The sequence below is a fragment of the Artibeus jamaicensis genome, unplaced genomic scaffold (genome assembly GCF_021234435.1).
Source record: "Artibeus jamaicensis isolate MK-2021 breed Jamaican fruit bat unplaced genomic scaffold, CSHL_Jam_final contig_887, whole genome shotgun sequence".
In the NCBI taxonomy this organism is placed as follows: domain Eukaryota; kingdom Metazoa; phylum Chordata; class Mammalia; order Chiroptera; family Phyllostomidae; genus Artibeus; species Artibeus jamaicensis.
The window spans coordinates 1,551,317-1,578,150 of record NW_026522003.1 but is presented as its reverse complement, the minus strand read 5'-3'; the positions used below and the strand labels follow the sequence as shown (position 1 = coordinate 1,578,150).

Here is a 26,834-nt window from a genome sequence, read left to right as displayed (position 1 = left end):
AAAGTACTCTGACAGAGAGAGATCATTGTCAGTTGAGTCTTGCAAAAATTCACTTTCCATGTGCTCTACTCGTCCATCTTCTTGGCATGTGCCATTCCCTAGGCAGCTTCTGTTATCCTACATCCCTCGTTTCTCGCCGTGGCCTTGACTGTGCTCTCACTTTAGATTGATGCTGTGTGCTTCGTCATGTATCATGATGTCACTCACAGTGTATTTCCATTTGATAGATGCCGAGGTTGTCCACCCTGCAGGGCACACTTGCTAAGCATAGTATTTCCCTTGCCCTGCTTAGTAACTTCCCAAATGCATACAGTCAGTACTCAGTCATGCACATGAGCAAACTCTAAGACTACTTGGCAATTAAAGCCCTGCCAGCTGAATAGCTTGTATTTCTACTCAATAATCTGTTCATTCACTCATACTAAGTGCTCATCACACAGCTCAGTGTTTACAGCCCTTTAACTTGTCAGATCTCGATGTACAGAACAGCACTCGCATTCTAAACTAGGCTCTACCACAACAGTGCAGTGGAGATCATGAAACAACCACTCTCAACTCTTGTGTCTCCAGCAGTGGTGAATGTGATACATATAGTACATGGTGGGGGAAAAGGAGGTTTACAGTTTTTCATATGGAAAATAATAAAATAATTAATAAACAATAATACAGGAATAAACTGTGTTCCATGTACTTAGAACTGCAAACCTACTTTTGCACCCATCCTGTGCTTACCCCAGTCCTTGCCCCTATACCCACCTGCACTTTCCAACAAAGCTTCACCACAAGCCCCAGAAAGTCAGAGGTACACAGGAGGTGGGAGGGGCATCAGCAGATGGAGAGTGTGTGACGGGGGCACTGGGTTATGACCCAAGCTGCTACAGGAATAACATCTGCTCAGATACTAAATTTACCACTTAATTAGTTTAGGAACTCTCTTCTTCTAGCCCCAGTGCTACCTCATGATCTCTTTTTTATTTTTATTTACACAGCTGCCTTCCCCAAAGCACCCTAGAGTGGGTCTTAGTTCTGTATCTTCAGAGCTGGCCCCATGTTTTGGAGTTTTGACATTCTTTCAGACTCATTCCTTTCTCCTCCCAACCTATGGTAAAACTAAGTGGCAGTAGTAGATGTGTTAGCTCAGAGCCCGAGAACAGCTGTGTCTTGGCAGGAAGGTCAACCAGATGTCGCACAGATATGCAGGTTTTTGTTGGTGGCTACAAGTGCCCCTGGCATGGAGGGCCAGATGGTCCGGCAGCTGGGCCCACCACACCCCTCTCCCAGGGAAAGGACGAGGCCTCTCTGTCTTAGCAGTTACCCTCCCCTGGCAGCATGGACTCAACCCAGAAAATCGGGTCACCTCCCTCTCTTCTACTTGAGGTAGAGTGGAGAGGCCTCCTCCAGCTCTCTTCTGTCCCTTTAATTGAAGGATAGAAGCCTTTATTTACTCTGCTGTGGGAGACGAGGCAGAGAATTGCCCTCCAGCATCATGTCACCACCCTCTTTCTGGGGGACAAATGCCAGCTTGGACATCTATGTAAGATTAATTCCACGGCTGTATAGTTCCAGAGATAGAGAATTTGAGCTCCATATAAGCACTGAAGCATCTATATTCTACTTTTATCTAAATTTTTGTCACCAAAAAGGAAAAAAATTTATCCGCTCTCTGTCTCTGACCTATCCCCTACCCCTACCCCCACACCAAGAACCTTAAGCAGAATATTTTCCTCCATTTCAGAGGAGGAAAACAGTGCACGCTTTTTCTTATATGCAGAAAAACAGTACAAAGGAGGAGGGGCTTCTGTTCGGTTCCTTTTAAATTAATAATAGATCTCAAATTTTTCCAGCTTTTCCCTCTTTATTGGCATATTGTTGGATGGAAGTACAAAATTACCGTTATTTTGTTTTTGCTTTTTTATAAATAGACTTCTATGCCTAAGATTAGACAGAGAACAAAGGCATAAGATTAGCCTCTTCTCAGCATGAAAACTTCTGTTCTGGCCTCTCCATGTTCTCGCTGAGGCCCCCACAGTTATTCCAGCAAGTGGGGAAATCAAAAAAGATTTCCAGTGACAGCAATAACTTCACATACTACCCAGAGCTCTCTCTGTGTTTGTGTGGCAGCAAATCTTCACTGTGAAATCAGCAGTTCCAGGAGAACGAGTGGTATTCATCCCTCTAAATACAGGTGGCCACTTCAGCGCACTCCCATATTTTCACTCTCAATAGCAGGTCTTCTTGGGTGACTGTGGTCTTCTGTGAGCCTTGGAATTACAAGAAAAATAGAAAGGAAGAAAGGAAATGGAAGGAAGGAAGGAAGGAAGGAAGGAAGGAAGGAAGGAAGGAAGGAAGGAAGGAAGGAAGGAAGGAAGGAAGGAAGGATGAAGGGAGGAAAGAAAGGGGAAAGGGAGGAAAGGAGAAAACACAAAGTTGAGATCCAGCAAGAACTCATTATTCTGTGGGTCCGGTGTGATGCAGGCTACAGTCATCTCACATACAAACAGTGATGTGTTGTCCAGTATAAGGAATCACAGCTAGCAGATCCCCCTGGCTGAATTCTACCTCTCAGAAGAGAGCTGAATAGGGCAGAGTTTGGATCTTGAAAGTCAGGGTAGGATTAAGGGCAGGAACCAAGAGCTACAGACTTAGCCCATTTCAATCAGTATAGAAAGACCCAGAGGACAAGAACCATAACACCAAGCAAATAGTTACTAAGCACCCAGTAAGTGTCCAGCACTTGCAGGGCCTCAGGAGAGCAAGGAGATGGCTCACACTGACCAAAGCAGACTCTCATGCCCTCTGATTTGTAAGAGACCAGCATGAGCAGTCACCAGGGAGGGGAGCCACTGAGGGTCCATGCTGGTCCTAGAGAAAGGATAAGGTGCAGAAGGCTGGCAGACACACCCAGTCAGAGGTGACACCTGGCCACAGGCTTTGTCTTGTCTACTGAGGACAACCCTGCCATAAGCCTTGTGCACTATGTGATCTCTTACCCTGTGGTCATCAACTCGCCAGCATATCAGAATTACCTGGGGAGCTTTTTTTAAATTCTGATGCCCAGACCCCACCCCAGACTAAATCAGACTCTCTTGAGGGATTATGCAGGCTTCCGGAGTTTTTAAAACTCCCCAGGTGATTCCAATGTGCAGCCAAGATTGAGAACCACTGCATGGAGATAATTATCCTAATTACCTCTCCAGCTTTTCTCTGCCTCCACATTCCTCTGATCTAAGCTGTTATAGTTCCTTTTTATTTTTAGTTTGTTCTACTTTGTTCTTTCAGTGGATAATTCTATAATATGCTATTAAACCCTTTTTCCATGCTTTAACTTTGCTTTTTCTCATCTAATTAGCATTGCCCATTCCACATCCTTTGTCTTCCAATTGTGTTTATTTTGAGCTGTGTTTTCTTCAGTCCAGCATCAACATTTATGGGGTGCTTAATACAAGCAGAGTACAATAGTAGGCACTTAACTGCTACTGAGGATTACATCAGTGCAATATTTCCTGTTGAATTTTGTGTGGCAGTTACGGGCTCTTGTCCTATGAAAGAGTGGTATTTTGGCAAAGTTTATCTCCCTTCCCAAGAAGCAGCTCTCTTGTTACAAAAATAAAAGATCCAGAGTGAGTCTATTGCAACAAATAATAAAAAGAACTTCCAAAAACAGGGTAAAGAACCATTAAAAGCTGCCTGAAGCTAAATATCAACAATTCCCTTGCTAAAAATTTGGACTCAGTCTAGAAGGGAGATGCTGCCATTTGCAACAGAAAGAAAAAGCCCCCATACCATCTGTACAATAGGTGAAACTGTTCTCTGGGGGCAGAACATCTGCTGATTCAGGCTCATTTTCTTTCCTCATCATCAGCTGGCAAGCCCACAGGCAAGTCCTCAAGACACTAAAGGCTGAGATGAGGAAGAAAGAGCCAGGAGACTGTCCCAGAAGCACAACCCCTTCAGTACCAGGTGGGAGCCATGCAGTGGGTCTGCTCACTCCTACTTCCTGACTGTTCAGGAAGGAGCAGCCTTAGAGGTCAGAAAAACAGGCCCTGCAGCTCCTGGGCCAGGTGAGCCCCAGAAAGCCTGAAATCTTATAACCCCCACAGATCCCAGCTCAGCCCTGAACACACCACAGAAGCCATGGGATGTTTGCCCAGTTGCTGGATGAATGAATAAATGACTCCCCTGATGAAATTACTCTGGGAGAGTTGGTGGAAAGACTCAAATAGAAGATGGCTCTGTAATCCCACACTGATAACTACAGTCTCTTGATACACCGATATGGCTCCTCAATTCTTCTATCTTCCTTTCACCTCAGTTTTGTCTTCCAGGAATCAGCCAGATGCCTGTTGGAGAAACAAGAGATATTTGCTCCTTTTAGAAGAATCAAAATTTTGCAGTGCCAAATAATGGGACAGTAAATGAACAGCCATACCGTACACTGGTATGAGAGGAACCAGGATGGCTCCCTGAACTTCATATACCAACTAGGAGACTTCTATGAGCCTGGCCTCCAGAGCAACTTTATTCATAGAAGCCAATTCTCCCTTTAGATTCTTAAAACCACCATGAAAGAGGAGGGGACTTATTATTGTGCTGCCCTATGCATAGTGCCCCTCCCCTGCCTCCAGAGATGTCACAAACCAAGTCCTGCCCCTCCCACCTTCCACACTGGTCAGCTGACCTGAGGGCCAGTCTAACTGCAGATCAATCACAAGGTGCACTCACATCCATTATTTCATGGTCACACGAAGCAAGAGTATCCCCATTTTATTGTTTAGAAAATGGAGGCCTGGAGAGGATAAGAGATTTGCAGTAAGGATGGTGTCAGATGCAAATCTAGATTTTCCAAGCCTAAGTACAGTGGTCTCTGAGGCACTGTACTTTCAAAAAGCACAGTTCCCTCTTGAAAACTAGAGGAGGCATGAAAAGAGAAGACCCCCAAGTTCCAGGACCCTGTTCAGTTTTATAGGTGATATTCTGAGGCTTGTCTGGGCATGGGTAGGGTTACCTGGCTTCCTGCTCTTAACAGCCTGTGAAAACTCAAAGAAATGGATGAGTTCAAGGAACTCACTTGAGGAACAGAAAAGGCAGCTCTCTGCTTGGGGTTATGGGAAGTAAAGCTGAAACATGACTTCAAGGGCTTGCTAAAGTCCCTATCACCTCAGATCATTCATTCTTCCTTCTGAGCTCAATGAGGCCAATAAACACATCTTCCAGTGCCATGTAATCTGTTGGTTGGTTTTCCTGGGACCCCTGAGCAGCACTATGGCCCTGAAAATGAAATATTAAGTACCTCAGCCTCAGAGCTATCTCTAGACATCTTACACTCACAGAAAAGCAGGAAGCATGGTGGCAGTTCACGTGTTAAGGTCAGCAGTGTCTTTCTTAAGCTTCCCCTCTCTGGTCAGGCTGAAGGGAACAGAAGTTCCTGTAATGATATAGTCTGTCTTTAAAGCCACAACCCAAAGGCCTGAGCTCCTTCCTGTGGCCATGATCTTGGAAATGATCTCCTCACTGGTCCCCCTTCATTCTTCTTTGAGATCGTAGACAGATACTCACATTCCAGTCAGACATCCTTTGGGCAGAAAAAATCGTTTCACTTCAACCAGCACTCCTGAGGATCAGTATGGGTTCCACACGGTGCCTTGGGGGCATTGCACCAGAGATAAAGACAAACCCAATAACAAGTGCAAGGCAGCATTTATACATGGTAAAGCACTGTGGACACAAAGGCAACTTCAGAATTTCTGCAAATGAGGGGCTGGGGGATGGCAATCTCACTGGAAGATCCCTCAGGGACTTGCCTTGAGGCTGTATTTTCATAACATGTAAGATTAGGAAGATATCAAGAAATGGTTAACTGATGGAGGTTATAGGAATGAATGGATAAATCTCCCCAAACCACTTTTGCCTCAAGCAGGTATTCTTGTTTTTATAAAAAGATATCAAAGAAGGAGGAAACTAACAAATAGCCAAGCAATGAGCCAAGTGTTTGCAAGTATCACCTCATTTGCTCCTCACAGAGTGGAAACACTAATTCTCCTCAAAAATTATGTGAAAGAACAGACATCCCCCAGGTCACGGAAAGTTGCAGCCTTGACATAGAATCAACGCAAGGAGCACAGCCGGCACAAGCCAGAGAAAGGTAGAGTCCAGGGGCAGGGCCCTGGCCCACTTTTCTACCTTCCACCCGGGCACCCCAAGATAGGCTACATTTGTGTTCAAGTGCTGTCTTGTGTGACCAGGAAGACCAAGGGGCCTGTGGCAGATCCTGACTTCCCCAGACCAGGCATGGCACACCTAGCCACATTCTTCCCTGAGCTTCCTCCAGATCATAACTGGAGTTCCCTCCCCACTGCTGTCTTCTACCTCTGACTTTGATTTATTATTAATGATGACTCACTTCTAGTCAGCCCTAAAGGAAGGTTGCTTTGCCCATTAGCAATCAACTTTTAAAACTGCTTCTAACCAATGGCAGATGAAAGTCACAGTCATAAACATAAGCACATTCTTGGGATTTTTCAGAATGGCTTCCTGAATAATTTGGAAGAGTTCAACAGTAATTATCTAGGAAGACAGGCTTCTTTGAGCCCAGCTAATGGTTCTTTTGATACTAGGGGAACTTTAAGCCCACAGCACTTTCTCCTGCCTCAGGGCTTTTTTTTCAACAGAGCCTCACTTTTTATATAGAATAATCTTTTCCTACACATGCCCCGTTATACCTGATATATCAGATAGAGTTGCAGCGGGAGGCAGGGGGTCTTCAAGTTATGATTGGAAAGAATCTAATGAAATGGGCATTTACAAAGGTATGGAAAGTTGTTATGGATTAAATTATGTCCCTCAAAAATAAAATATGCTGAAGTCTTCACCTCCAGTAGCTTTGGAAATTGACCTAATTTGGAAATAGGGCCATTGAAATTGATGCAATTAGTTAAGATGAGGTCAGGCTGCAGTACAGTGGGCCCCAAATACAATATGATGGACATCTTTATAAGAAGTGGTCACGTGAAGACAGAGACACAGAGGGAACACCGTGTCACCAGGAAGCCAGCAACTGAAGTGATACACCCACAAGCCATGCCCAAGACACTAGAGAGAGCAGTGCACCACCAGAAGTTAGAAAGGAACAAGGAAGGATTCCCTGCCAGTCTCAGAGAAAGTGCGGCCCTGCTGGCACCTTGATTTTGGACTTCTAGCCTCCAGAACTGTGAGACATTACATTTCTATGGTTTGAAGCCATCCAGTTTGTGGTATTTTTAAGGCAGTCATAGAAAAGTAATGCAGCTGGGTTGTGGGAAACCAAAAGAAAAAAGAAAAAAAGGTGTAATATCCTGGGTCTGACAACAAAGAAGCTACTACCACCCTAAGCCTGAAGCACGGTGTAGAGGAGCCTTCACTGGATGCTGCAGGTCGAGGAGAGAAGCTGTAGTCTCCAGCAGAGGAAAGCATCCTCCGCCAACCTGCAGCCTGGCAAGGACTATGGGGTAGTAACACTGTACCTCACCCTTCTCCTATTCTCCAGTTTCCTGATGGTACCTCCCACTGGCCAAACTAAATGGGAAACCAGAGATTGAGGGAACCAGGTGGATGTTTTCCATTAAGGTCAGACTCCTAGAGTAGGAAATAGAGTCTACCTGACAGGACAAAATGACACCATCTAGCATTGCTGGGTAACTTTTGCTTTTGAATCTCAGCTTGCAAAGTCACTTCTTTAGGGAAGCCTTCCCATACCAGATCCTAGCCCCAGTAACATGCTCTCATAGTACTGCTATTTCTACAGAGTGCTTATCACAACTGCAGTGGAGAAATTCATTATACAAATTATGTATTAAGTGATGGCTAGGTCTCATGCTAGAATATAAGTTCCATAAGAGGAGAGACCACATCTGTCATTTATCCGTGAATCTTTAGGGACTGGTGTCTAGTAAAAATGACTAGATTGTAGGATGTGCCAAGAGCTAGGCAACCTGATATAGAAAGATCAAGTATGGCACCGGCCGGGTGTCTCAGTTGGTTGGAGTGTCATCCCCAAACCAAAAGGTTGTCAGTTTGCTTCCTGGTCAGGGCATATACCTAGGGTGCAGGTTCAATGCCTGGTCTGGGTGTGTACAGGAGGCAACCAATTGATGTTTCTCTCTCACGTCAATGTCTCTCTCCCTCTCTCTTTCTCTCTCCCTGTTGCTTACTCTCTTATCCTCTCTCTAAAATCAATAAACATATCCTTAGGTGAGGACTTAAAATTTAATTAATTAATTTAAAATATCAAATATGTAAGTCCAGAGAAGCTGCCCTCAGCAACTTTCAAAGAACTATAGAGAGAGAATGGGCACCATTGTGTCCAACAGGTGGGTACTGATGACGGAACTTGTAATTTCAGAGAATGGGACCACCTTAAGTACTTGCTAATAGTTCTCTGGGAATGGTGGTGAGATGGGCAGTGGGGTAAATGAGATCACTCAAGAGTAGGGAGAGTAATTACCATGAGGTCAAGCAAACTTGAGTTTGCTTCCATCTGAATTTCTTCAGGCCAGTCTGGTCCCAGTCACATGGGGATAAACAAGAAAGTTGAGGTGGGTCTCTTGTCCACCAGCATGGGAATTTAGGTCCTGCGCCCATCCTCAGACATTGGTTGCTGCCTTTGCTCTTGCTTCTTTGCATAACAAGGGACCCCCTTCCCAGCTTCTGCTTTACCCTCAAGTTTCCATTTTTAATTTACCTGTTTACTTCAAAATTTCATAGAGTTTTTAAATTCAAAAGTGTAGGTCCCAAAAGTTCAAACATGCCTCTATTTTTAAAACAGGTGAAGTCAGGCTGTCATAAGCTAGAAGGTAAGTGTTGATTTCCAAGATTTTCACAGTATTTGGCTCTGCACTTCAACATAGGTGACCTACCTTCAGAAAAGATAGATGAGCTTAATAAAAATCAGAGAACTGGCTCAAATTTGGAGACAACACTTTGTTGGCTTGCTCATTTACACTTGGGTGAATCACCCTTATCCAACTTTGCCTGGAGGGAGTTTGCAGTAAACACAAAAATCATTACAACACCCGTAGTCCATCTATCTCCTCGTCTGAAGGCTCTTTGATTACAGCTGTAAATATCAATAATTCTTCTTGACATTAGCTGTGACATCACCAGAGAGCAGATAACAAGTACATCTGACATTAAGATGAAGCAATAATATCAAGCTTAACTTCTAGGGCAGGAAGCAGAAACCTTGTTATCAATCAAATAAGCTCTCTTAACCTTTTCTCAATTGTCCTTACTTATCTGGACCACATTATCAATCTTAAAGAGGGTGTTGTCATCCCAGTAACAGGCCACAGGCTCTGCAAAACTCCTGTGATTGGCTAAAAGCCCTCTTGTGGAACAGAACTAATGCTGACAGAGGCTGGTTTCCTCGGGCACAAATGTGTCACAGTAAAGGTATTGACTCAGAGGAGGGCCCAGGCAGAGGACGAGTTGGGAGGCAGAGCTGTCTGAGTGGAGCCATGCAGAGGACCTGCTCGCTCATCCATGTCACCCTGTTCTGGGCAGGTAAGGCAGATCCTGGAGCCTCGACCAAGTCAGACAGCGATAGCAAGTCATCAAGAATGCCAGGGCCTGGAGTTCATGGATGGGGCTCCTTACGCAATGATCTCAGAGCCAGTCCTCGCTGAGCTCCTCTCGTGTCTTTTCCCCCAGGAGCCATGTCAGCTATGGTGTTGGTGTCTCAAGACCAAGTAGTGACTGTGTCCTTTGGAGAGTCTGCCACCCTCAGGTATTCAATGGAAGAAGAAATGACCAAGAATTACTATATCATCTTGTACAGGAAGACCCAGGATAACATAATGACTTACATACACCGAGAAGGAGGCCTGTATGGCCCTGGTTTCTTGAACAAGTTCCGAGCTTACACTGATGATTCAAACAACCAGGCTGTACTTGAGATCCTTAAAGCATCAGAGAGAGATGAAGGAGTTTACTACTGTGCCAGCGACTACCACCCTGCTGCTGGCCCACTAATGAAGCTCGAAAACCATAGAGATTAATGCAAAACAGCAGTTATAACAAGATCATGATTTTCTCCTTAGTAAATAGTTTAAGAAATTGGGGCCAGAGAAGGCTGACATAACAGCCTTTCCTTCAGGCTCATATGCTCCCATGGTACTCAGATAGGCAACCTCCTGTAGAGTGTGGCCCAGTGTGGGACAGGAGAGGGGGGAGACAGGGCCAAAGTCAGGAGTTGTGGCATTCACATGTACTCTTAACAGTTTTTTTATTTTAAGCTTCATAAAAGATTTGGCCACATGCCCAAAGTACTTAAGGCATAGATTAAAGGAGCACTTTCCAAAGTATGACTACAGGTGACAGGTGTCCAGTTTCTCCCAGCCATATACACCATGAATCTAGATGTTGTGCAAGTAGCAGGGTTGGGAAGGTGGGGAGACTCCCGCCCTTCAGCATCAATGCATGCACTGCAGGCCATGTTGCCCGACATGGAGAGCAAGGCTCAGCCTCTGGCATTCTGCATTGTACTGATGATTACTGACTGAATATGGCCTTTGACCCCCCCCCTTCCTTCTCTACCTCTTTAAGTCTTCTGTATATGCTAGGAATAAAACCTGGAGAATTTCTTCCTTATCCTTTTTTAAAAAGATTTTACTTATTTATTTGTAGATAGAGGGGAAGGGATAGAGAAAGAGGGAGAGAGAAACATCAGTGCAAGAGAGAAACATCAATTGGTTGCCTCTCATATGCACCCTAACTGGGGACCGAACCTACAACCCAGGCATGTGCCTGACCAGAAATCAAACCAGTGACCTTCCTTTGTGTCAGGATGCCCAACTAACTGAGCCACCCTACCAGGGCCCCATGACCTCTTGTTATCTGTCTCCCTAAACAGCTATATTCAGGGAACCTCTCTTTTCAACTCTCCAACTCAAACCCACTCACTCTGTCCCAGTGTCCTGATTCCAGCATAGGCCTGTACTGCCTATCCTGCCCCCTTCCGTTGGATGGTTTCCTCAGTGAAACTGCCTCAAGGTTCTGTATATGTACTCTGATTTTGGATAAAATCAGGTTCCAGGATCCACATACAGATCAGGCACCCTGAGCCCTACATTCTGGGAAGGGACTTAAGACCCCACCTTCCTGGGATGTGTACAAGTTACCACACAAGCCCTGTCACAACCCCGCCAGCCCTCTACCTCCTCTTCATATATAGTCGTTCATCTTTGAACCAGTGGTAGGCAGGAAAGTGCATCTCTGAGACTGAAAGGGTGCAATTCTTCTCCTAGTTTGTAACAATGACTTCAGAAAAAAAGAACATTTGGAAGGAAGCTGGTTATGCTGATGTTGGCACAGTTTTGGTACCATGGTATTACAAGGCTTACAAGGCAGTTCCTAGGAAGAGACACACTGGGTCCTCTGACAGAGACTGGAAAAATGTGTCAGAGGAGGAAGAGCAAAAGTAACTAGACAAATCTATAAAACTTATGTTGGCTGTATAACAACTAACATCTGTTGAGTGCTTATTATATGCCAGTCACTATTCTAAGCTCTTTACACGTGTTCTATCATTTAATTTTCTCAACAACCCTACAGTGCATTTTCTATTATCAACTCTATTTACAAATGAGGACATGAAGGCACAGAAAAGCTAAAATACCTGCCCAACTTTACACAGCTGGTAAGGGAGGAAGGCAGGTTTCAGACTCTGGAGTCTGTGTCAGAGGACACAGCGTGTGATTCAGGGGAGAGGGGGGACCACAGAGGAGGCCGTCTCCAAGATGTGTCTGAAATGAGGAGCAACTGGCCTGTGCCCTTGTCACCAGACCTCTTCAAACTGATGCTCTGTGACCATCTGTCAGGAAACTGGGACAATGGAGCAGTGGTCCCAAATGACCTGTCAAGTGTTCTCTAACTCTGAGATCTTGTGATCCTGATATAAGCTTCCCACTGTCTTCTAAAAGCATCTATATCTCTTCATCTTTCAAATGATGATGACAAGGGTTCCAACTTCACAGTGTTGTTGTAAAAAGCTAGCGATAGAAAGTAAGTCAACTGCATGGCACAGGCAGCTATTCGATAAATGTTACATATAAAAAAGAGCAAACCGTGCAGTGGAATAATTAAGGAGAAGGTGAACTAAACTACTGAGTGCCGATAAGATGCAACCACTTTTTTTCATCTTTTGTTTTTATTTTTTTCATTTTTACTGAATTTATTGTGATGACATTGGTTAACAAAAGTACACAGGTTTCAGGTTCACAATCCCACAATGCATCATCTGTACATTGTATTGTGTGTTTACCACTCCAAGTCAAGCCTCCTTCCACCACCATTTATTCCCCCTAAACCCTCCTCCACCTCCCCCAGCAATCACCACATAAGGACACAACCACTTTGCAGGTGTGGACTCACTTAATCCTTATGGCAACCCCATGAGACTGTCACTCTCAGCTCTGTCTTACAGATGGGAGTACTGAGACTCAGAGAAACTAGGTAACTTACTGAAGGTTACAGAAGCAGGGCCAGGAACTGGGCCTGAGTCAAAGGCTGCCTGTCCTGGCACTGGGCTAGGGTCTGTGGGATAGAATAAAGAAATACTTCACCTATAACAATATCTGAATTAAAGAACAGCTGGGAACAAGTGTGTGAAGTCCAGTCATCTGTGTGATGCAGAGGTTGCCTTTGATTCCCTGGCCAGGCCCCAGAAGAGAGGGTGGGGTATAAATTTCTAACCCCTTCTACCTCCCAACTCTCCCTCCCCCAATTTAAAACACCAGTTGCAATTTCACCTTCCAGGCTGCTCTCCGGAGATGCCTCACTCCCTAGCCGGAAGGAAGACAGTGCTACCCAGCCCCCTGTCACTCATGCTCCTGAGCACCACCCCCATGTATGCAGTTTTTCTCTGGGGCCATGACATGGGCAATAACCCACATAGCTCTTCCTCCTTTTGCTTGTCAAATGCCTTTGTGGATTACCTTGTGGTACTCCCTAGAGTCTCTGGGATACTAGTGCTTTGACTGCCTTCTCCTTTCCTCCTCAGAGGCCTGCCTAGAATGGCAGGTCTAGGGGTGTGGGGCTAGTGAGATAAGGGCTGGAGAAACTCCGTGGGTGTCTGGCAGGTCCACAGAATTGCTAACTTGACCACCCAGCTGTATTGGGATGGTGGGACAAAGTGTCTGAGTTGGTCTCTTCCATTTTCTCTGCTTAATTATCACTTATACCAAGATAGCATAAGGCCCCAATAGCTGTTGTCCACAGTTCTCTGCATTCAAAATAAGCAAACTGACATCAGAAAGCACTGCGGTGAATTAAGGTGCAGGAGCCACCGTGCAAAGGAGACACTTGACCAACCAACCAAACTTTCTCTGCATTAGGCAGGGTCTGAGCCCACGGCAGTGTCTCAGACAGGATGTGTATCCACACCGATGAGGCAAAGAATCTCCAGAACTGAGAATTCTTTTTCACTCTTCTTCAATTCAATACATTGCCCTCACATATTAACTGAAATGATAGGATTATGCATCTCTGATTTTTTTTGTCAGGACAATTTTTTATTCCTTCAGCAAATATCATCTCTCCTCTCTGCTTAATTGTCCTCCATTGCATTTATCACCATTTGGTGTGCTCCATATTTTACTTGCTTATTTATTTGTTGTCTAGCTCCCCACTGAAATGGGGCTCCACAAGGTGGGAGTTTTGTTTGTTTTGTTCATTGCCTTCACTCTGGCACTTAGAATACATCGGGCACAAAATGGGCATTCGACAAATGCACTGAATGAATGAGTGAAGTATTTAGTGAGTGAGTACGATGTGCCCTACACTGTCTGGTTGCTGGGAATGCAGTAGCACACAAGACTGGTGCTGATGTTGCATTCTGAGGTGCTTTCCTAAACCACATCCAGCCACTAATGAAATGTTAACAAGTCTGTAACAAGATTGTCCAAGAGGTTGCTAATAGACTGCTCTAGATCGCCGAACAGCTTACTTTTGGAGAGCAGATGTCAGCGCTGCTGCGTTCCTTGCACACTGCCCCCAGCCATGGCAGGGAAAACCTGGGGGAGAGAGCAGGCTTTCTCCTTCACCACCTTTCCTCTCCAAGGCCCCAGGCCCTGAGGCTTAACCTATCAGAGAAAGAGCTGAACATTTCTACTTTATTTCATATAGAAATTTTGGAAACTTTTTCTCCAAGCAGAAATGCTAGGGCAAGCTATTTCATAACCTAAAGTCACAATAACACATTTTTCTAAACAAAAAAGTAATTCCTAACTCACTCTCACCTACCACAATTACGGCTGCCACCATGACCGCCAAATGATTTTGGCAATTCTTCAGGAATGCAGAATTTCTGGGTTCTTGTTGTTTTTAGCAATTCACATGTATACAAATGCATTATGGATGGTGACAGTGTACAGCAGTGTGTATCAAACATGGAAGGGATTCTCTGAGCACATACCCAGGACTCTCAAGGGCTCCCAAGGAACAGCGAGCCACCGCCATGCCACACGCAATAGAAAAAAACCTGGTGACAGTACGAAAGAAACCAAGCCACCATGCAATTGCTTGTAGATTTCTTATTTACACTCTGTGTTCAAATAAGAAATCCAACAGCCGTAGGTTTTCTGTTTACCTGCACACATGCGGGAGAATAAGAAAGTTTAAATTATTCTTTGCTGGCTTAAGAACAAAACTTCATGAATATTTATAACTTTCAGAAAAAGAAATGTCAGTACAAATATATTCCTAGGGCAACAAATTATTAGAAAGATAACTAATGCGAAGCATGGACTTTTGGAGGTTAAAATTGCTTTCCTAGAATATAACTTTGATTTATTTATTCAATAGCAATTTATTAAGCACCTACCATGTGCTGGGTGCCTTTCTACATACCTAGGTATATGGTACTCAGAAGCCCATGAGTTTATTTTAATGAAAGTAAATACAAAGTAAAATATGTGGTAGATAGTGATGATTGCCATTTACAGGGAGATAAAATATGCTATCAGGGTGGCCAGGGAAAATATGTATTTTAATCCAGGGGGTCTAGAAAGGTTTACAATGAGGCCACAGCTCAACAAAGGCCTGGAAGTGGGCAGGGATGGTACAATACTACTTGGAGTCTGGGTGTTTGCCAGACTTTTCTGTTAGAAATAATATTTTCATGTCCTGCTTTATGACATATAATAATACCAGCTTTTCTGTAACTTGGGGAAAGAGCCAATAACTTTTTCTTCTTATCTTGCTAAGAGCTCTTTCCCAAATAGTTCACACTTTCATTTTTCAAGAGCAAGTAACAGAATTCCGTTGATTAGCACAGAGTGGGGAGGAAGCAGTCCTAAAAAGGTCAAAATTTCAAACATGAAATGGAAGATTACAGGATTGAATCACTGACAAATAGGACCCGGGAGATGTAACACTGAGCCTGTTGCCTTCTCTCCCCACGGACATGACCACCTTCTCCGAGCTGATGTTCTTCTTAGCCATAAAAGGAGAGTATACAAACTGGGTGGCTCCTGTCTCCCACTGATCCGCACGATGAATCTACTCCAGGAGCCTCACAAGAGAATCTGCAGCCTCATCTACACTTCCAGAGCCATGTCCCTAGAAACTGGCCCAGTAGACTGGGACACTGAAATAAAACATGTGTGCATCTCAGTGAGGTTCTTGCTTTTTCCTTGTCTCTGGGAAGCCAGCCACAGGTAAACCTGGGGAATGTGGAGTACCTGTGGAGAAAGCTGGAATGTCTTTTTTTTAAATATTTTATGTATTTTTAGGAAGAGGGGAAGGGAGAAAGAAAGTGAAGGAGAGAATTATTGATGTTTAAGAAATACATGGATTGCCTCTCGACTGCCCCCAACTGGGGACCTGGCCCATAGCCCAGGCATGTGCCCTGACTGGAAATCAAAAAACTCTTTGGTTCGCAGCCCAGCACTCAGTCCACTGAGCCACACCAGCCAGGGCAAAAGCTGGAGTATCTTCAAAATTCCTAGCAAAGCTTTAGAGATTCATCCTCCAGGACATCTGGGTATGCCTAGGGTAGTCCTCAAGGGGTGGCTTCCATCTTCAGCCGCCACCTGATGGAAGTAAGCAGTATTGCTCAGAGACAGTGAGAGGTTAAGTTGGCGTCCATGAGGACAATGCCAAGGAGGAAAAGGCTGTGTCATGAGAAGCTCTGCCATGTACAAGGCCTCCTGTTGCATAAAGACCTAAACTGTGTTTGCATAGCACATGTTACCCTCATGAGTGATTGATAGGAGATTAACTGCCCCGGTTGTCTAAGGAGGAAAAGAAGGGTTTCGTGCACCTAGTTTACAAATAAGGACACATAGAACCACAAAGGGGCCAGTATAACAGACACTATAAGTTAAAACAGCAATGTGGCACAGTAGCAGTAACCCTCCTCTGTGGTAAAAATCAACTTAAAAGTGAGTTCACAGCTAGTCCATTGATCAGTGTCCAAACCATCAGTATGTTTTCTGTATGAAGGATGTCCCCTTTGCCCTACAGCCCGACCCCTTACACACATACACACACCCACACGCATCCTCATATACATGTTAGAACAGTGAGAAATTTCAATCACCTCCTGGTTCAAACTTTTCAATTAAGATGTAAAAACTGAGGAATGGAGAAATTAAGTGACCTTCCCACCATCGCACAACCAGCTAGTGGCAAAGCCAAGAGAACACAGGGTTCCCAACCCCTGGTCAAGAACTCTTCCCACTGCTCCCGGACATCTGGTTGCCATGGGAAGAACTCTATTGCTGTGTATTTCCAGCCCACACACCTTCTGTGCAATTTTTCCCCTCCAGTCACCTGGAAAATCTTTCTCTTCCTGCCAAGCTGAGCCCCTTTTAGTGAGTGCCTTTGTGGCTTGAAGAGTAAGAGGTATCCCCTGTGTTGTGTGAGTACAGAGCCCTAAAGAATGCCAGAGAGCTCAGTCTTTGCTGCCTACCTCTTTCTAAAGTAACTCCTTGCAATCTGAACTCTTCCCTAGGTTCCTTTGCATTCCAATGAATGTCTAACATCACACTCAGCAGGTCTTCAGTACATGTTACCAGTGAAAGAAAAAAGGCCGTTCCTCCCCTCTCATCTCAACCTAAGTAAACCCCACTCATTAGGGACCCTGCTCCTCACTCCCTGCCCTTTGTCCCCATGGCAGTGCCTCTGACTGTCTCTGCTGAACAATGGGTGGATCAATGACCAGACCCTGCCTTCCACTCAGAGACAATACACCAAAAGTTTGCAGGTTCAGTTTCTGGTCAGGGCACATACCTAGGTTGCAGATTCAATTCCCTGTCTGGGAGGGGGCACACAGAGGCAACCAATCTCTCTCTCTCTCTCTCCCTCTCTCCTTCTCCTCCACCCCTCTCTCCCTCTCTCCCCCACCTTCCTCCCTTCCTTCTTCTCTCCTCTCTAAAAATCACTGAAAAAACATGCTCAGGTTAGGATTAAAAACATAAATAAAGTCAATGAGGTGCTAGAAGATCATAAGAACGACAATATCATTACACTCAGCACTGATCAGCCCTTCCCACAGGGTTACACACCTGGAATGTTTCCAAAGAATCCTGAGCAAGTCTTGGAGAAATTAGGCAATGTTGAATTGTGGCATGTGAACAGTTATTACACAATAGAAAAGAAACCCACTGGGACCTGCGTTTAAAACAAAGTTCTGCCCTGTGAGAACTTGAGCTCATCACTTCACTGCCCATACTCATTTATAAGATGAAGGTGGAACTGATACAGCCTAAGGGCCCTTCCAGCTCTCTCCCTCAGTAACTATGGTCAGTCATCCCTGTTACATATGAGCTGAGAGAAACAGACAACGTGCTGAAGTTTCAGCAAAAAGAAGTTAAAAATGAAAACTTAACATCATCAGTAGCTGTAAAGAGGTGCTGCTAATAAAAATAAATGATGGCCCAGAGTCAGGGGTACTTTTCTACATACAAGTCACTGTTCAAAGTACTAGACCTGCTTTGATTTGTTTAATCTTCATAAACCCATTACAATAATTATCCCCATTATACAGATGAAGGAACCAGAGCAAGAAGAGGTTAAGGCACTGCCCAAGGTCACAGTGCTGGTGACTAACTGAGCCTAGACATGAGCCCAGGCTGTGTGCTCCAAAGGTGCTTTACCACACAACTCAAGAGCTTCCTTTTTCTGGAGCTTATTAAAGCTTTTTAAAAATCATATCTGTGGGTAAAAGAGTGGGTCCACTATCTTCTCAGAGTCCTTTCTGACTGCAGAAGGCTCCCTTCCATAAAAGGAAGATATGCAAAGAGGACAGAACTACATCCTTTTAGGTTCCCATTATTCCAACTTTACAGTTTGCATCCAAAAGACCAATAGCCTCTACTGCGTGTTTGTGACATTTTTCCTTCCTGCATTATCTGCCTGGGCTGACCTTCCTTGTGCTGTTTCTATGTGGTAATAATCCAAGAGTCATCATTTTGAAGGTACTATAATATTTGTTCCTTATAACTCTTATCAATTCTTCTCTTTACCAGAGGTCCAGTCACTGAATCAGCTAATGGATTTGCAGGGGGCATGGTGGGGGCGGGGCATGAGAAATGCTAGAGACTCCCTAATATGAACACCTGTAACACCTCTGGGTTGAAATTCAGACCCCTCTGGATGAACTGGTATAGCCACACTACAAAAGACCATTTAAACATATTTCCGAAACTAGTCCTTCCAGGAATGTTAAGCATTATTCATCTTCTATGGAGAGGGGATTTGTTATTACCAAGATCAAAAATCAGTTGTATTTACAAATCAACAGACTAAAACCGGAGGCCTCAGCCCAGTCTTACTGTGCTTTCACCACAGTGAACCACAGGGAAACTGAAGGGGAAGCCCGTCTGGCAGACAGAACAAAGGTGAACCCGCGTATATGATCAGCAATCTTTCTGCAGCTGGATCTCCCCATTCCAGGCCTGCATGTCCGCCCTGCTCAGACTTGGGACTACACTCTTTATATTGTATTTTCCATTTAAAATTTATGAACTTTTTATTTCTGTAATTTTCTATTTAACATTTTCAGACTACAGTGGACTAAAGGTGACTGGAAGTGCAGGAAGTGCAACATGTAAAGGAGAACTATTGTACATACACAATACAACACGTATTGTGTGTGTGCACATGTGTGTATGCATGTGTGTATATAACATTTTGAGTCAGACAGAATCATCTGAGTATTTGATTGCAGATCAATGCAAACTGGACCCGGTGGGTTATAGAGGAAATGGCTGTGTGCCTTGGTTCCACATTCTCAGTCTCTGTGTGAATCTGACACTGGTGTCACAGATGGCTAGATCATGTCAGAGCTTCTCTTCCCATTGCCCATAGACCTCCTCTCCCAAATACACTCTTATTCTTATATGAAATACAACCTCTTCACTCTGAACCTTTAGAATTTTCCCAGTGTTTTTCAACTTCCAACTTACTGCATCCAGATCTGGTTGGACCAAAGGGTGAGGAGGGACCCTAAGGAAGCAGTCCTGAGTGACCCTCCCGGAAGTCTTCTTGGGCAGTTCTGAAGAATGCCAGGGTGGTCAGAATGTCTAACTCACACCTGCCCTTGGGTGGGGCTAGTCGTCCATCACAGTTTTTATTAGCCCTTGATTCTAGGACACTGGAGGAAAGAGACCAAAACATGTCTGCAGAACTGAAAGAAAGAAGGGAGTGGGGTTTTGTCCAAGTTCCAGATAACTACCTTCTGTAATCCTTCCTACATTTGAAGATGGATGAAAACATCCTCAGTGTGCTAACAATAAGTTTTGTGGCACAATTTATGTAGGTATATGTTTCTCTCTTAAGTAGGTGGCAAGATAGTGCAGATGGTCAAAATAACATAAAAATAAATAAGCTAAATCATTCACAGAAATATTAATATGCATCGAATTTTATTTTTTAATTTTATTTATTTATCTTTAGAGAGGAAGGGAAGGAGAGAAGGAGAGAAATATCAATGTGTGGTTGCCTCTCGTGAGTCCCCTGCTGGGAACTGGCCTGCAACCCAGGCATGTGCCCTGACTGGGAATCGAACTGTGATTGTGTGGTTCGCAGGCCCGTGCTCAATCCACTGAGCTATATCAGCCAGGGCTATGCATCGAATTTTAAAACAATAATCTGAAAATTGTCCTTAATTTTGGCGAGGTCCTTTCACTGATCTTAAAATGAACAAGTTGAAAATTTTAGTCTAAAAAATACATTTTGGTCTATAAGTTTGTTTTTATATGTGAGTTCTTTTAGTAGTAGAAAGAACATGGGCTCTGAAATCAGACAAAAATGGGTAAGAATCACAGTTCTTCATCTACTCTTGTGGGACCTGAGCAAGGTTGCTTACCAATTCTCTAAACCTCTATTTCCTCACCCACAAAATAGAGATAATAATACCTATTTCATAGAGTCATTACAAAGATTAAATGAAATCACTGTTAGAAAGAACCTGGTGCACCTGGGTTACTGGTACACCAGAGGTGCTCAGTAATGCTAGTACTTCATTCCCTCCATTCTTAATGGTCTGAAGGAGAGTGGTTTTTACCCAGAAAAGAATAAAAGATACTGAATGAGAGGGAACATTGACAATGAGTACAACTATTTTTCCAAAACAAGAAATCCAAATTGCTTCCAGTATATTTTTCATAAAAATACCTCAACATGAATGTTCTTGACAGACAACCTCTCTAAATTATTTCCCCGCATTAATGATAGTGAAAGCCTCAAAGACAAGTACATTATTGTGGTTATCTGGCTCCCAATAATACATTGTGTTTTTATTGTCCTTTGTCTGTACCAGATGAAGGTGGTCTAGGCCAGTCCCAGATTTACCAGAAGCAACAAGGGGAATGAATTTTTAATGCCAAATCTTTTTCCAATAGACTTGCTTCAGATGTTGAAGATAATAGCTGGACTAGGCGGTCTCAATTTTCAGAAAGTTCAGCTTTATCCAGCTTTGAGGATGCTCTCCTGCAGGACCTCCCCAGTCTCAGGATACATTTAATTAATGTATCCTTTTAGGAATAGAGAGATATTTTCCCATCCTTAAAAAGGAAGATCTAACCCTCTGGCAATGAGTAAGAAGACACCTGCATGGTGGTATTGCTCTTATATCAGTCAGGGGCAAAGCAAATAAATGTACAGTCCTTAGCTCATCCTAGCCTGAAGCCTGTGTTGGTGGCCAGAGCTGTTTCCTACCTGGAGCATATTTTTTAAAGGGAAGCTATAAAGTTTAGTTACCAACCTGTGAGGCATGGCATTTGTCCATCCTCATTCTGCCCATGCTGTCTACATGGGATTAGTTCTTACTATGGTACTGGGCCAAGAAAACAAAATGAATGAACTCCTAATGAATGAACAAAATGAATCAATCCCAACGACAAATAGCCTCATTTCGGTCCTCAAAGCTCCTCTGTGTCAGAAATGCCTGTTCTTATGGGAGAAGATTATGAGAATATCTGCACTAAACCACCTGCTGGAAAGCAACAATCTGAGATCTAAGGAAACTTTCACCTGCTAAGAAGAGCTAGCAACCTGTTGAATAAAAAAAAGATTTGTTTGGGAGTCAAAACTCTTACTTCTTTTTGTGTGACTTTAGATAAGTCAGTTACCATCTTTGAACCCCAGATTCTCATCTATACAATAGAGAGTTTATTTTAGTTGATCTCTAAGTTTCCTTCAGCACTAATAAGCTATAGGTCTCTATCCAGTAAGAATGAGAAGGAAGTAGTTGTAGGACAAAGGAGATCAAATTTGACAGATTCCCAATATTGGGAAGCACAGATTCCCGCCCAGCTTTGACCCAATAAGAATAAAATTTAAAAAAGAACTAAATGAAATACACTCATGATTAATCAAAGGGAATTGAAAGTCATTGCTAACCTCACACCTACCTTGATTCAACTCCAGCTCATCTCCCTTGGGACACTCCTCCTCCTTAATGCCTCATTGTGATTCTCAAAAACTATGATCACTCAAGGTTGAAGCTTTTAATCTCCCATGTATAAAAGGATATGCAAATAGAGTTCAGTTTCCTGTTGAATCTCTGCCAAGGTCTTAGCCTGGCAGTTCTGGGAAAGGAGCCAAAGACCTCATATTTCTTGGCTGTTATTCTCCCATCTGTGCTCAAGTCAGCAGCCTGAGCTTCAGGCTGTGGCTTGTCTTTAGTCTTACACCTATCTAGGTTTTCTAAAACAACTCTTGAGAATGTTTTCACAAAAAATAACATGGGTCCCAAGTCCCAGACAGAGGATTATCTGGTTATATCTGTGGAGAGAGAAAAAGACCAGAAAGTCTATATTCCTATTTTAGAGCCTCAGAATCCAACTTTGTAAGCTACCTGAGGTACTGATGTTAGTTAGGTCCTAAGCAAAGCTTACAAATAAGTCATCAGTGTCACCACACGGTGACATATATTCACATCACACATACACAGGGTGAAAAGGCAAGGTCCTCAGGTATAACAGCGGCTCTGTACAACATCCAAAAAACAAAAACAAAACATGAAAAACACAAGACATCTCAATGTGTTTCTGAGCCAAAGGCTGTGCTAAACAACAGTATCAGGGATCAGACTAATTGTTCCCTGTGTCTCCTGACTGAACTCAGGCAAAACAACAGCTGCCATTGTTACCCAACACAAGGCATCCAGACCCAAGTTCACTGAAATGTTATTATCAATATTCTGATAGAAAATTATATGTTCTAAGCTGTGTTAAGTCTGACCATTCATTAAGCATGGATTTTCCTTTTTTTCTATAACTGCTCTAGTTTATTTGTGTTTTCTAGTATTTCCCTTTGAAGCTAACTCCCAAAGGGATTGCCTATGCCTTCTCATTATCATTACAAGATCAATGTACTAGTTAAATTTTTTAATTTCTTCAGAAACCTCTACGGAGAGATTTCCTCTTCCATTTCTCTGTGGGATAACAGCAGGCAGCCATAGAGAGCAAAGGGCTCACGTTTGGGCTACCTTAGGATAGTACTACATCAGTAAAAATGTTCTCATCATTAAAGTTCTATACCCAATCATTCTCTTAGTGTCTGCTGCAGCATTTATTTCTAAATATCTTCCTCTAATCTTGACTCCTCTGCCTCCACTTTATAAAATTACACTTTCTTCTTTGAAATATATTCACAGAGGGTTGATACTCTACAAACTTCTTAACTCCCAGTGCTTCCTCGCAGCCTCCCTCACCAGAGTCCTAAATCCTCCAGCAAGGATTGTTCCCAAACCTTTTGCATCTCAACAGGGAAATGATGTAAAACAGGTCCCTTCCTACTTTTGTTTTTGCTTCTCCATCCTACCCCACACATGACACATGCAGGTCTGAAAGTTAACACCACCTTGTGCCACTGGGGGGCATTTTTCTCAGATCTCTGTCCCCAGAGTAGCATTTTAGAACTGCATCTGAACTCCATTGATGTTACAGCTCTTGAAGGTGCCTGACTCAGAAGTTTTTCCCTAAATCCAAGTCCAGCTACTTCACCACTATATTTGCCATTGGAAAAGGTCGGTCTATTTACATATCACTCCTGTAAAGGCTCCAAGCTAAACTTTGATTCAATGGGATAGATGAAGTCTGTGAAGCTCCTGGGCAATGGTTTGAATGCACCGGTTCTGTGGGCACTAATGGGAGCTGTCCAGATCATACACCTTCAATGGAAGAAAGAAACATTGTCACCTCAGACAATTCCAAAACTCTGGTCTACTTTTGTTCCCCTAATACCATACCTCACTCTACCATGTATTTATGGCAGACCAAGTCTACTCAAAAATAATCTGGAACAAGTCAGCATAATCTCGGGTTAGTCTAAAGGCTCAAGGTAAAGTAAGTGAATCTGACTCCAGAGGAAAATCTTTTTCTATCTCTAAAGCAGAACCCAAAAGCTATGATTAAACAGGTCTCTAATCACACTGTATTTCCACCTGGATATACAGGGTCCGGCAGAAGTAAGGCTTGCTAGGATGTGGTTGGTAGAGAATATAAATGTCTCACATGAGATGGACAGCAATTTGAACATTTCACCTAAAATGTCATGTGGTGTGCTTGAGTGTGATATTGTTATGTTATGGAATTATATGCTTATGATTTTATAATTAAAAGGGAACATTATTTGTGCCAGACCCTGTATTTCTACCAGTTCCTATACATTGTTTCTGCATATAGAGAAACAATTTTTATTTAGTGATAAAAACTGAGGTTTTGTCCTACACACACTAATGAACTCAACTATCAGTGCAGATAAATCTCTTGCCAGGAGGGATTAGAATGGTTCTGCCATGCTTTTTGCCTTCCACACTACAAGCCATCTAGTCTCCATCACATCTGGAGGAAGGATCTCCTCGTTCAGCATTGTTTATGACCTCACTCTGATCCCTGTAGTCAAACCTGACTACACAGATTGACTAATAAAACTGGAAAAGCCTGTGTTCTAAGAAAGAGGTAGAAAGCTGTGGGGCAGATAGGACCCGAGTGCTAGGAGACTACTCATGTCCCCTGCTGACTCAGTTTTCTCACCAGCTGCCTCATCCAACAGATGCATCTTCCTTATGAGGCACCAGAAACCCAGAATGTCTATATCCTGTGGTTCCCTGTACCCCTAACATCCCACATTTGAGTTCCTTTCCAATTCAGAGAACAAAAGCTACTGGCTTTGGGCCAGTTCAAAACAGATGTGGGTCTCAACTGCCAACTACCCAGGAAGCATCCGCCAGGGCAGGGCATGAGAATCAGCTTCTTAGACATTCCCATATTGTGATCCATCAATCACATATAACACCTGCTCAAAGACAGAGACTGGGAGACTTTCACCTGATCATTTTCATGGATTGAACATTTTCTGTTGGGAATTAAGAAGGCTGAGAGTTAAGGGAATTATTAGAAAGTATGTATTACAGCTCTACATGTACTTTAGTAAAATCTAAAAAATCTATCCAGAATTTTGGCATAATGCTTTCCTATCTCACTGACCTTGCCCATCTCCCTCTCTGAATCCCATGTGACGATCATACACTGGATAGGCATTAAAAGGTATTGGCAGTAGAACCTTTCCTCTCTTCAAATGTAAGACAATGGCAATGGGGAGTGTGCTTATCAGAAATCATAGCCAGTTTTTGTCAGGCCTTGCAAGAATGTCTTCTACTACAACTATTTATAAGAGATTATACCCTGGCTATTCCTAAAGTCTGTAGATTTATTTTACTTGTTGGTTTGGTTTTGTTGTTTTGGGGTTCTTTTACCCCAATAAAATGGTCCCTGTTGTGTACTGCCTACTTAGTAAAGCTAAGAAAAATAGGAAGGATGGGGCAAAATGCAATAATAGAAACAAAGACATTAGTGCCAGGGAAAATACTATTGTGGACTCAGAGTATTCATCATTTGAATTGATATTAACCTGATCTCTCCAGAAAATATAAAGGTCAGTATTAGAATATGTATTTTCTTAAGGTCTCTGAAAGAAAATGATGAGAATTCAATGAGTGCAGAACCCTTGAATCCTACCGAATCCACACCCCCCTCTGAAAGTTCTTAGCTGTGGTTGGAATAATCCAACATCTTGGCAATAGCTAAGGGAGGTTGCCAGCTGCCAACCCTCTACAAACTATAAAGTACGTCCCCCATTCTCATATTCCTGTGCCCTTTCCTCAGATTCTCCTCCCCATCACATCCTCATGTGTTTTAATTCTATTCCCATCAAAACCCAGTATCAGGAAATAATCTGAAACCAGTTCATACTACGGTTCACCTTGAACCATGTGGGGTTAAGGGAGCCTACACCTGCTCAGTTGTAAATCCACACATAACTGTTCACTCCCTCACACCTTTACAGTCATCCCTCAGTACCTGATGGAGATTGGTTCCAGGACCACCCCCCATACCAAAATCCAAGGATGTTCAAGTCCTTTATATAAAAAGGCATAGAATGATGCATATAGTCAGCCCTCTGCATCCAGAGTTGGTTTAATTTGTGGATGCAAAACCTGGGATACAGAGAGACAACAGTATATTTATTTTTTAAAAACCTACGTACACCCAGTCAGGGCACATGACTGGTTATGGGTTCAGTCCCTGGTCAAGGCACATACAAGAGGCAACTGATCGATGTTTCTCTCTTATATCCATGTTTCCCTCCCTCTCTTCCTCCCTCCCTTCCCTCTCTCTAAAAAAATTAAATTTTTCATAAAACCTATGTGTAAATGAACCCACGCAGCTCAAACCTGTGTTGTACAAAGGTCAGCTATAATTTGTGTGATGAAAATAAATGGAGTCTTTAGCTTCTCTAAGGTTTGAGTGGGAGGAAGGGAGCATTATACTCTAACAGAGATAATGGCCATAAACTAAAGACTAAAACAACCACAACAGAATTTTCAAAGCTTGAAGAACGCTGTCTAAAAGGAAAGATGAAACTTTGTTCTGACTTTGTTTGGAGGCTCAGTGTGATCATACAAGGGGAGTCTTGGGGCTCCCAAAGCAGGCACTTATCTTCCCATGTCCAAGAAGAGACTCAGTAAAGCCTACAGCCAAGAACATTAACCATTGCAGCAGAGAGCAGATTTAGGGCCAGTGAGGGTGGGGGAAGATACTGGGAGAAACAGATTTCACTCCAGTAGCAGCAATAACTCTAGTTGAAAGCTACTCAGTAGTAGTTGAAAGCCATCCAGTAGTGAGGCAAGCATCCTTGTCAGAAAGTGAGTCAGGTGGATGACTGCACTGGGAAGTTGTCTACACTGGCATGAGGCTGGGACCCAGTGACCTGTGCTCCTCTCTTCCCTGGAAGTCATAATAAAATTTTATGTTGTAAGAAAATGAAGTCTGCCAACAAAAACCAACTAT

At 43.3% G+C, this 26,834-nt stretch overlaps 1 long non-coding RNA gene, 1 pseudogene and 1 gene segment (V, D, J or C); 2 read left to right on the top strand and 1 right to left on the bottom strand.

Annotated features, from left to right (window-relative positions):
* Window positions 1-1,835: 1,835 nt before the first annotated feature.
* Window positions 1,836-22,077, bottom strand: LOC119037125 (uncharacterized). The gene is made up of 2 exons (XR_005080156.2): window positions 21,891-22,077; window positions 1,836-4,340 (listed from the first exon to the last, which is right to left on the bottom strand). It is a non-coding gene; the product is annotated as an uncharacterized LOC119037125 (long non-coding RNA).
* Window positions 9,477-26,834, top strand: part of LOC119037120 (T cell receptor delta constant-like) — a 47,787-nt gene continuing 30,429 nt past the window's right edge. Inside the window, 2 exon segments of the C gene segment in view lie at window positions 9,477-9,537; window positions 9,685-9,989. Coding sequence covers window positions 9,492-9,537; window positions 9,685-9,989 — 351 coding nt within the window.
* On the top strand, window positions 21,060-21,208 carry LOC119037130 (uncharacterized; annotated as a pseudogene).